At 41.5% G+C, this 11,504-nt stretch overlaps 1 protein-coding gene across 4 annotated transcripts; it reads left to right on the plus strand.

The window, feature by feature from the left end:
- Positions 1–1,616: 1,616 nt before the first annotated feature.
- Positions 1,617–11,272, plus strand: LOC104313282 (C-type lectin domain family 12 member B-like). Of its 4 annotated transcripts, none has more exons than XM_069806751.1 (8): positions 1,617–1,885; positions 5,194–5,292; positions 5,366–5,410; positions 6,001–6,144; positions 7,277–7,431; positions 8,635–8,750; positions 9,573–9,767; positions 9,865–11,272. In XM_069806751.1, the coding sequence occupies exons 1-7, from the start codon at positions 1,774–1,776 to the stop codon at positions 9,736–9,738; spliced, it is 837 nt and encodes a 278-aa protein (XP_069662852.1). In that variant the 5' UTR covers positions 1,617–1,773; the 3' UTR covers positions 9,739–9,767; positions 9,865–11,272. The 4 variants fall into 4 exon arrangements, with proteins under 4 accessions (XP_069662852.1, XP_009910467.2, XP_009910466.2 ...); XM_009912165.2 differs by lacking the exon at positions 5,366–5,410 and having other exon boundaries at positions 1,619–1,711; positions 1,793–1,885; XM_069806750.1 differs by lacking the exon at positions 5,366–5,410 and having other exon boundaries at positions 1,629–1,690; positions 1,793–1,885.
- Positions 11,273–11,504: the final 232 nt, after the last annotated feature.

Raw genomic sequence — 11,504 nt, forward strand, 5'->3', positions numbered from 1 at the left:
TAGTAGAGTTTGGTTTCTGGAAATCTTGGCTGGTTTTCTGACATTTTGTATTAATGTATTTTGTGTGTGTGTTCCATCTACATAGCTGATCCAGTATTTTAATGATGTAAATTTCTTTTTTTAATTTAGACCAGTCATTTGGATCTTAGCATTGATATAAAGAATAATGTTTGCTTAATATTCTCAGCAAAGTGAAAAATTAAAGCCTAAGTCTCAGTTATGCAGGTCCAGAAGTACAAAGGAGGATTAGTTTATACGCCTGCTCATTTTTAGAACGCTTTACACTCCTAACATGGGGTAAAATAGTGTACGTAAGCCTCATGCTAATCACTCAGGTGGTAATGTGCATGCATAATCTATTTCTGTACCATTCATCATTTTTGCTAAATTGCAAAAACTGTACCAGAAACTCCAGACATCCTGCTTTCGTCATGCATATTTAAGGTTTCACAACTGTGGAAGTGTTAAAAACCATCATTAAGAGGGTGTAAAACCTCTCGGTTAATCTATTCTCCTGCTTCTGTTTTCATTAAGGAGTGTGTCTGTCTGCCTTTCTACTCATCGTAAAATCACTGATATTTTGGCATTAACTGAGTATTTAGCTCTCGCTCTAGAAGACCCTGTCTCATGGTCTCACGCCATTAACAAAATTTGTTACGTTACAAAATTTGGCCTAGACAATTCTTTGGGTAATAGCAATAGTCCAGCAAAGCACTGCCCTACCAGGATAACACAGAACTGCTGTTCTCCAGAGAAATGCAGTGATCGATAGATTCACAGGAGGCACACAGCCGTAGAGCAGGTGGCCAACTTCTACTGAGATGAAACAAACGTGTACCTCCTCCTTGGCTAACCGGGTGTCCCTGTCATTTCTTTTCCTCTGTAGGATTGTTTGTTCACCTCAGAGAAAAGTAGTTTCTACAGCTGTGTCCATCTCTGTGAGGGAGATATATGGAAAGTATTTTCTTGAATACTCACTTTACTGTGCATTCTCAAAATCTGCGTGTTATTGTACGCTTTTTCTCATGCCATAGATCTGGAGAAGAAATGAAGAATACAGAAAATTATTTCAGAAATGGAATGCCAGAAAGCTGACTAGAAGAAAATACCTTCTGAGATGTAGCCTTTGTTGAGAGGTTCTTCTAGTTTGGTGACTTAGAGCTCCCAGTTCAATCACTTTGGGAAGGCGGCATGGAAGGCAAGAGCCAACACCTTGATGTATCCTAGCGGAGGTGCCAACCTCAAGCACAAGTGCTTACTTCTTCTGGATGAGAGCACAGTTTGCCACTTTTAAGATGCAAGTCCACCTTCCGGTTTGCTTTTAGCACATTCGGGCAGGAAGCAGAAACTAAGTGTGATCACAAATCTTCTGCTGAACACAGCTGTCCAAACTAAAAGGTGGCCTCAAAGCTGTAAAACATTGTATTCAGTTCTGTGTTTCAAGCCTGAACTTGATATAATGAGGAATTAAATGTTGTCTATCCAAAAGAAGAAGAGTTCTACAAAAGTGGCTGCGTTTTCAGTAATGGCAGAAGTAAACATACGTCAGTCAGGGACAGTAGAAGTAAGGTAAAGGGGAAGAAAGAGCATATAGCAATGAGTGAGAGAGGAACATTCTCTGGGTGGTACTGTGATTGAGGAAGCTCACGTGCGTCTTGACGTCTCTGCTGTTTCATTTGTGTCTGCCAGTGTGAGGAAACCCCACAAAGGGGTAGATTTTCTTTGTAGTTTACTAGCTGCAAATGCCAGATCTTCTTCTACCTTTTTGTTCTGATGCTTTTCTTTTTACCAGCTATGACAGAAGAAGTAACATATGCTAATCTGAAATTTGAAAACAGCTATGAACTGGATAATATCACAAAGCCTGAAGATACTAAGAAAAAAGGTGTAGTATCTATGAAGCTTTTATAATTTATTCTTGCTAAAGTAGATGGGGTGGGAAATACTTTTAATTATATGCCCAAGGGACCTTTGTTTGCTTTGTTACTCTCAGAAAAGTTATACTAGTTATAAATGTATCGCGGGTTTTGTTGCTGTCATTTCTTCCTGAACTTTTTAGAGTTTGGAGAGTATACCTGAAATCGTAATCTTATTATTTCATGGAAAAGCATATTACTGAGTGTTATACTAACCTCCACAAACAGTGCTAATTGTCTAAACCTCTACAGAGTTAACTTGAACTAATTTTTAGTGGATCAGTTCCATTTAATTTCTCTATGCATTTGCATTCAAGCTTAGAACTGAATTAGCTTTAACCGACTCACTTTATTTCACTTCTGAAGTTCTAGCCTGAATTAAGGCCCTGGTCTTTGAAATGGCTATATCTGTTAAAAGGCTGAATGCATTTTTAAATACTATATTTAAAATACTGTTTTAAAATTAATTTTGCTTAATTTGTGTTAAATTGCGAAGATGAGCTCTAGATTTGAGTGGTGGAACTTATGGGAACAAAGAACATAGAAAGTACTAGCTGTTCATGGGGTCAGGCTCTGGAGCAGAGATTTACAAACAAGAGGACAACTTGCTTGTGATTCAGAAGGAATTCTCTGGGGAATTCTGTATCAAAGAGCAGTAGTTCTGAACACTTAAGGTTTTTTGAACATATGTTTTTTGAACATTGTTAAGTTATGGTTTTGAGCATTGCCAAAATATAGTTCAGTGGCAAAAAAAAAAAAAAAAAAAGTAAATATCTGAGCTCTTCGTGTTAAGCTCCGGGCTTCTTCTCCTTTAACGTCCAGTGATACCGCTATCCTCATACGACTCCAGATGTCCTGCTTCTGTGTCCCAGGGTAGACAACGCATATTTTGTGATGAGAAAGCCCCATTCTGAAAGCGCACAGCACAGTCTGTGCATTATTTCACAAACATCAAATTGAAATAACCACAATGAATAAACATATCCTTTTGAGGACAATGCGAGTACCACACAGGAAGGAGGACCCAGCCCAAAGTCTCTTCAGCTGTGCTACGTGTAGCAGAAGCACGTGATATCACAAAGTACAGTACAGGGAACTGTTACCTAAAGAAACTCTTGAGGCAACAGCTTAATTAAAACAGCCAAAGCTAAAACTACTGCTTGGTCTTGATTCATATTGCTGCCCAGAAAATATTTTGTATTTGTTTATGAAATCTCACTTTCAAACTACAAAATCTTTGTCTCTTCTCATCTAAAAGCTCCAGGAAGCGTGGACTATAATGCTTTCAGTCTTCTGCTTGGGGCTGTGACTTTGTAGGGGGAGGAACAATTTATTTTTGCCCTTCAGCTCCAATTCATATGAGTCTATTTAGCACTTAGGGACTTATGACTGCCTTAGGGAGTCATGTCTATTACTGAAATTCTCCAGGCACCTAATATTCAGCTTCAGAGCATGTACAGAAGCACTTTGGCCTTAAAAATATCCGTATGTTCCAGCAGTCAATGCGTCTTTAAGTCTTGTTAGGATCTAAAAGCTGTGTGATTCTCCTGTGCAGGCTTTATCTCTGACTGTATCTATCATATGCCTGTGAGATCAGACTTTGGAAAATAATGCAGAAGGGAGACGTTCTTTCTCTTCGTGAAGGGACTAGGTATTTCTCTTTTATGCAATACCAAGCAGTTAGAGCAGTTCCTTAGACTGAGGTTGCCTTCTGTGATGAAATGCAGGTGCAGGGAGAGTGGCAGATGTAATATATATTTAGCAAGGCTTTTGCCAGTGTGTCCTACAGTATTGTCACTTTAAAGCTGAGGAAGTTATGGGCTGGGTGGTAAACTGTTAGGTGGATTGAAAACTGGCTGGACTACCAGGCTCAAAGGAGAGTAACTGATGGCTCAACATCTGTTTGGTGGCAGAGTCCCTCAGGGGTCCCTCAGGGATTGATACTGAGCCCATATTGTTTAATATCTTCATCAACGACCTGAAAAATGACAGAGAGTGTGTCTTCAGCAAATTTATAATTCCAGTGGTGGCTGATGCTACCAAGTGGTAGAGCTTCAGAACAGAGGAACCTTGAGAAACTTGAGGACTGGGCAAGCAGAAGCCCCATGAAGCTCCACCAGTTGTTGTGCACTGAGGCTGGACTCATCCCAGGCAGCAGTGCAGACTGGGAGCAGGCTGGCCGTGGAGGCTGGAAAGGACCTGGAGTTTATGGTGAATGGGAGGTTGAATATAAGCCAGCAGTGATCTGTGTCCCCGTCCAAGACAACATCCATTGCCTAATCTTTCACCTGAATATTCATCAACTTGAGTTTCCATAGAGTGAGGTCTTGTACAACGTTCTGCCCAGGATTGCTTCACCACAGAAGCTGACCACAGGCTGTTTGCAGGAGAGGCAGCCTGCGTAGTTTCCGTTCCTGTTCCTTTAGCATGACACGCTAGATTTCAGTTCCTACTCTGGCAGCAATTCACTCCCAAATTTTAAATACCTCTTTCCCTTTTCTAGACTAGCAATTTCCTCTCCACATTCCCATTCTACTGCCTTTATTGGATTAAGTCAAACTGGTTGCAGCTCTCCACAAAGTCCATATAGCAGCAATGTTAATACCTGCCTTTGATTTAGTGCTTCTCTGACAATCTGAATGCTTTTTCTCCCTCCTTCAGTGCATCTTAACCCATTAAATCTTCCACCTCCTATAAACAGGGTCTGTTTTGGATGACCCACATGCTTAAAATTTTCTTTGCTCAGGAAAAGATTGTTCCTTTTTCTCCTCATTGAGTGCTCATTTCTGTGTCTAGGCTGTAAACCTTATTACAGAAAAATTCTCTATCAATTCCTAGCTAGAAATCTCAAACTACCATAAAGTACCAGAGGAGTTTATTGTAGGAATCAAATTAACCAGCTCACCACAGACATGTGCCACACATCACAAATTACCCCAAACATACAGTGCATATTTGTTTTCAGCTTTGAGCAATCAACTTTCTAGATTTTGCAATATCTTGCTTTCTCAGTATCTTTCTTGCCCCAGCCTATGGCCTTCAAAAGGACCAAGGCTGTTCACATTCTCCACTGAGCTGTTGTGATCTCTTCCTCTCTTACTTTGTTTGGGCATCTTTTGCTGTGTGCAGAGATTCTGCAGCAGGAATGTACAACCATAAAGTAAAAGCAATTATTTATTCACCAGTGCACCACAAAGATGGCTGCAACTTAATGAGGCTAATGTATTCACTATTCCCTTAGTATCACACCTCCTTTTCATGACTGAATTCCTCCCAGGGCCTTCCACTTCGTCCCGCTCTTGCTGGCCAGTAGTCCTGATTTTGCTCACGCTGTGCCTGGCATTGCTGATGGCGCTGGTGACCCTGGCAGTTTTATGTAAGTACTAATGCTTTTCTGTTTGCTGGGGGACCCAAGCTACAGGATAACATCAGGCTGACCTCTCCTTCAGGTGCAATTTCTTGTTCAGCTGAGAACAGGCAACCAGGCAACCCAGGTATTTTCCCTTGCCGCAGCATCTTTGTCCTCTTCTCAATGTGATGAGGCTAAAAATAAGCAATGTGGAGGGGAGCTGGAAAGTGGTAGGGTAGGAGATTCACTTCTTGCACTGGCTGCCATTATCTGGTCCCTTAAAAACTGTATCCACAACCCTGCTGTAGTGATTAACAACCGAGTGAATTCCTCTGATAATGCTGGATCCGAAGGGAAGGGAAAAGCTTTGTGTCACAGTAAACAGGTTGTGCCCTTTTCCTCCCATCCGCAACAATTCCACTGTGATGCAGAGCTGAAGTTCACACTTTGGGGAAAAAAGCACAGCCTGGAAACCAATATAAGAGAAAGATACACAATGGAAATATATGATAAAAAGTGACAATTTAATTTTCTTGTTCACTCACAGCCAAATAATAAGAAATCCACTGTGCAAATGTTCTCCATCTCAGCAGCCCTTACATGCAACTGTTCAGGGAGGAATAACATTTATCCCAAATGGTGTATTTATCCCTAACGATCTGCTAAGACATTCCCTACCTGCATCCCACCCTTTCTGAAGGACAGCACTGGAAAATGTCTTACTGTGAATTTCAGTTTTCCAGATTCCCAAGGATTACAGAAAACAACTGAGAGACCTCAACATGACAAAGAACGAGCTGCATGCAAATTTCTCAAATATGCTGCAAGCAATAGGATATCAGCTATGCTTGGAAGGGGAAAAAAACTTTAAAAATAATGGTAAATCAACAAGTTTTGATGAGGGTTTATCTTTCACCATGTCAGGGAAGGAAACGAGATGGGTCTTCTATGTCTACTCAGGTCTGTCTCCTCAGGTGAGCCTGTGTCTTCTCAGATGTGACCACCTAGAAAGTAGGCAATGAGCATGTCTGTCTCAGGCAGTGCCACATGTGCACTGCCATGGGACCTGGCAGTGGTACCAGGGTTTCGGGATTTAGTTTCCATAAGAAAAGGGTTCTGTGGGATGTCTTCTGGACATGCCAGTTCTCGTCACTACTAGTTCAGGATTCTCTACAACATGCTCATCTGCATCTAATAGACAATCTTACAGTGGTGCCTGAGAATTAAACAACTTACTGCACTCTATGTGAACAGCAGTCCACACACAGGACAGTGTGCTAGTACCAGCCCCAGGTAAGACAGGAATCTCCTAAAATCAGAAGTGATATGCTGTGAAGCACAGGTAAAGCAACCTGGGAGTTCACTCCCTGTCTCCTGACTGTGTACAGTGCAGGGCTGTTTCTGAAATCAGTTTGCAAGAGATCGGTTATTTAAGTGGCATCTGACAATGAGCCAGCCACAGAAATAGTTCTCTTCAGAAATTATAATCTGAGTAGTAGGGGTGTTGGGCAAAGGGATCCTATTGTGACTGTCAGGAAAGGGGATTTCATTTGTGTGGGTATTGTTCCACAGACAAGCTAACTGTCTAGGTCTGCCTTTTAGTCAATGAAGAGAAATTGGTAGTGCAAGGATACAGTCTGTTTCCTCCCAAGAAAGACACCTGAAGTGACAGAAAAAGCATGCTTGAGACACACCTGCTTCTGTCCATTGACTAAAATGGGACACCAGATGGGTTGACTCATATCACTTTTGTAGACTCCTAAAATTGGGCCAAATATATTCCATTTGCAATGCCTGAACCTCCTCCCAGTGCTAAAGGAATGGGAGAGAGAAGGGGATGATTCGGTTTTCACCTGTGTCGTTACCTGAGACTTCTGGGACCACAGTGGGATTTTGACTGAATGAGGACTATCTCAAACATCCCTACGGATCTTGTCATCACCAGCCAACAGTGATGTTCAGGGAGGGACAGCCTGGGGACAGAAATGGGGTGATGATTTTCCTTTTCCAGGCCAGAACTGTGTGCTCTGCCCTGCAAACTGGAAGTGGGAAGGTGGCGATACGTGTTACTACCACCCCGAGAAAATGAAGTCGTGGGAGGAGAGTCGCTGGTTTTGTTCCTCACGAAACTCTACTCTTCTTCTGATAAAAGACCAAGCAAAGCTGGTATGGACTGGTTTCTCACTCTGTTTAGCATGGAGGAAGATCATGCACCCTATCAGCTAGTCACCTCACACACAATTTTCTTAAATGGCACTGTGAGCAGGAGTTTCATAGGAGTTCTTTCCGCAAAAGTCAATCTCATCTTTTCAATCAAAATTCAAACACTTGGCAGCGAGTTGCTGAAGTCTAGCCTAATCTTTTGCCTAATCTTTTCGTAAGGGAAAACAAACTGAGGTGGGAAGACAAAATGCCAGGTGTAGAGTGAAATAATGCTTTTGCCTCTGGATGCCAGCAGACGTACTGGAAGACTGAAGGCAGAAATGCTGTCCCAAAAGCTAGCAGTCAGGGCTGGACCTGCCTGCTCTCCAGCACTTGACAAATGCCAGCTCCTCTCTCACTGAGCCACAGGCCATAAGGTTTCTCCCAGAAATAAAGGGGAGCAGCATTATTCTCACCTTCCCAGACTGGTGACAGCAAAGATTGTGAGGTGCGGTCTGTTCTAGCTGACTTAATCACAGCATTGAGAGATATGAGGAAAAGAGAAAATGGAGTAGTGCCCTGGGAGTGGCAATGATGAGTGAAGGAAAGAAGACAACAACAGAAAAACTGAATTCAAATCTTTAGAGATTTCCCTCAAGCAGCAGTGAGAAAGGCAGCATTATTCAAGTTTACATTCTTACCTGTTCTGCCCAGAGAATTTTTTAAGAACAGAATATCACTAAAGGCTTAACTTTAAGACCTCCTCTACTTGGCATGGTCCAGCTTTTGCAATAAGTTAAATGATGCTAGAGCCAAGTGTGAAGGTTCAACAAATCAAACTCAACAGCCCCCTGCAGTGGCTTCCTTTTCGCTGCTGACAAATGCTAAGGACAGAGTAAAGGAGGAGGAATGATTTATGACTAAAGGAGGGAGAACGATCCAACAATCCAGTGTTTCACCCAGAGGGTTTAAAACAGGTTGATGAGAGTGACATTGCTCTTCAGAGCTAGAAGTGTATCTTCTTTCTGATTAAAAACAGTTCTACTGTCATTTCGCCTTTGATACTAGGCTTTTCCTTTACGTGCAGAACTTGTCCTGACAGGTTAACAATTTGTGGTATTTATGTTCTTTAAGCAATTTCCGTCAATGCTTTCATTTTCTGAGCCTAAATATTTATTTTTATTGTCTTCCTGAATATCTGTTTTGAATTGTCCTTACTCTGCATAGAACTTGGTACAAACATTTCCTAGAAGAACATACTGGCTTGGATTAATATTTAGACATCAACAGAGAACCTGGTATTGGACAGACAACACACCCCTTACAGAACAACAGAAGTCCTGGTAAGTGGGCAGTTTTGCTGCAGTACATAAGGTTGGTCCTCACCCACACACAACTCCCAGTTTCTCTGACACAAAGGGCACATTGAACAGCCAACTGTTAGGCAGCTTTCACTGTATTTCGGGATTCACTTTTCCATTTCAGATTTTTCTTGGCCTCACCCAGAACTGCTTGGAGGGTGATGCAGGCAATATTAGAGGGCAAAAAAAGTACCTGGAAAGTTTACTTCCACAATTTAGTTTCAGATTGACCGTAAATGTCATGTTTCTTTTGTATTTGACATCTTGTTTCAGTGAGGACACAAGGAAAACGCTCTGATGGAAAGGTGTTTCATTTCACACTTTTGATTTTATACTTTTTTATTTTTACATAAGACACTATTTATTGTCTAGAACCCAAAATTTCACTTTGGTTTAACATGTTATTTCAGAAATACAATATATTTTTCTTCTTGCTTTCAAACCTGCTTTGCCAATTTTCCTTTTCATTACTGGGCAGTCTCCTCTTAACATTTCTGTTGAAACAGCCACTGACACCCTCCAGTTGGTAGCCAGGAGTTAGTGTTTCTTACTGTCAGGTACAAGAAATGGTTTAGGATCCACCCTTACAGTCTGCTGGGAGTGCTTGTTGGCATGTTCAGGACAGGGTCAGCCTCCTAGGAATTGGTGCACAATGTCACTAAATGCTTTATTTCTTCGTTGGGCATATATATTCTTCGCAAAAGCCACATAAGTAATTCTTGCAAAGACTTCTCTTTTTGGAAGGGGGAAGGATGCACCATCCTAATAAGGTGAGATGTAACAATAAAGATTTTTCTTTCCTAGGACAAAGCAGATAAGGTTCAGCCAACCATGTGGGTATTTTTATCATGGTATCGTATATAGCAGAACATGTAATGAAGAGAATTACTATATCTGTGAAAAGCCCGCCATCCAATTACAGCGAGGTAACAACCATTGGCAGGAGGACTGGTTTGTCAGACCAGAATGATTATGAGAAGCTAGAAGATGTTCTGCAAGGTTGGAATCTTTTATTTTGTTTTTGAGAACTATCACATGAGAATGTAAATATGTTGGATTGGACCTAATACGTTTCCCTGTTTTCATTCTCTTTTAGACATATGTAACAATATCTTCATACTAAGGAAATGGGCATGATGACAGGCTCCAGGAGTGACCCAAGTCTGTCATTCCAGATCCAAAACTGCCAAATGATTACTCAGTTTTAACCAACAAAAGTGATGGACAAAATGGCCAAAAGTGATGGCTAGGAAGAAAAGCACAGTGACAAGCCAAGCATGTAAAGATACTGCTCCTCTCCCAGCATCCACTGATACAGTCCTAATACCGCTTGTCAGTTCATAGCTGCACAGCTGTACCGTAACGCAAGTGATGAGGATTAAACACTTCCATTCAGGAGATGCTTCTGATATCTTGTTGATCTGACTGCTTTAATACCCTAGTAGGCTGGAGTATGCAACACACAAACACAGATATTACTTGCTCCGGAGCACAGGGGTTCATAGTCCTCGTAAGGACTTGTGAATGTGTCACAGAAAAAGATATCCTTCAGCTATGAATGTCAAGCTCTCTTCCATGCTCTATACTTCTTCCTGGCACTGTTAGTTCTCTTTTTTCTTTTTTTTCCTTTTTTTTTTTCTTTTTTTTTTCTTTTTTCTTTTCCTAGTAATAATTCTGCTTTTCTAATTTTCAAATTTTTCTATTTTTTTCATCTGTTGCAAGAGTTATGCTAGGGTTCAGTCAGAGGCATGAACAGAACCTCCTTTTATGTATTTTTAGGGTATTTCCTGGAATGCCATGCTACTAACTTAATGTGCTGAGCAAGGGTCTACAAACCCAACCACAGTGAAAATACCGAGTAGTGTTAATGAACAAGATGTCTCCCTCCACATAGCCATAGAACAATGACAATCAGGTTGCAATAAAAAATCCCAGCCCCATAACAGTGTTTTGATCTGAGCAGAAAGTCCATGAATTCCTAGCTTGGTCCCCTCTGGAGGCTTGTGTATTCCTTGTGGATTGCAGCCCAGATTATTTATTGTGGATCCTTTACCACTGGTGTAGCAGCTGGGCTGCTAAAGCATCAGTCATTCCCTTCAAGGGGCTGTTCTGGTGTCTCACTGATCTCAGCACTACATGGCAGTTTCTGATCACCAACATGAACATTTCAGCTGTTATTTTCAAGTACCAATTTCACGCTCCAGAAACCTTAGTGGATTTCTCTTCCTCTCTGCTTTTTACACTCACCACTGGCATCTCTCACGTAACCTCTCCTAGCTGCTCCTCTCAGTTCCTCTCCTAACTGTGTCTGTCTTTGGGGGTGAAAATGCAGAGTGGTTCTGTCCTGCAGCGCAGACACAGCCCTGGTGACTTCCCGGAGTGTCTCTCATCATTCATACTAGCTACACTGAAATAAGAAATCTCATGGGGAAGGTATCCTGAACTGTATTCATGGTGCATCCTTTCTTGATAATGAAGAGCTTTGCTGTTACTTGCCAGAAAAATTAAAAAAGAAAGAAAGGAAGAAAAAACAGTCTGATCTTGTTTTCTCATACATTAGAGTGACCGTGAGGAAACAGGAAAGATATTTCCAGGATGTTTTTTCATTAATGAGGCATGCCTAAGAGCAGCAGATGGGTGAATCCTAGGTGTTTCTGCAGTTTGTTGAAGGCACACATGAGGTGAGCTTGACAGCTCCCCACACTGACAGGCAGCCAGAAGGCTACATCGTTATCT

Source organism: Haliaeetus albicilla, chromosome 19 (genome assembly GCF_947461875.1).
Source record: "Haliaeetus albicilla chromosome 19, bHalAlb1.1, whole genome shotgun sequence".
NCBI lineage: Eukaryota > Metazoa > Chordata > Aves > Accipitriformes > Accipitridae > Haliaeetus > Haliaeetus albicilla.

Excerpts from the sequence above, each read along its gene's own strand:
- LOC104313282 (XM_069806751.1), top strand. The coding sequence starts at position 1,774 with ATGCTTTTCTTTTTACCAGCTATGACAGAAGAAGTAACATATGCTAAT. Across the intron at positions 1,886-5,193 it reads TGAAGATACTAAGAAAAAAG|GGCCTTCCACTTCGTCCCGC; the intron begins GTGTAGTATCTA and ends AATTCCTCCCAG. Across the intron at positions 8,751-9,572 it reads ACAGAACAACAGAAGTCCTG|GACAAAGCAGATAAGGTTCA; the intron begins GTAAGTGGGCAG and ends TTTCTTTCCTAG.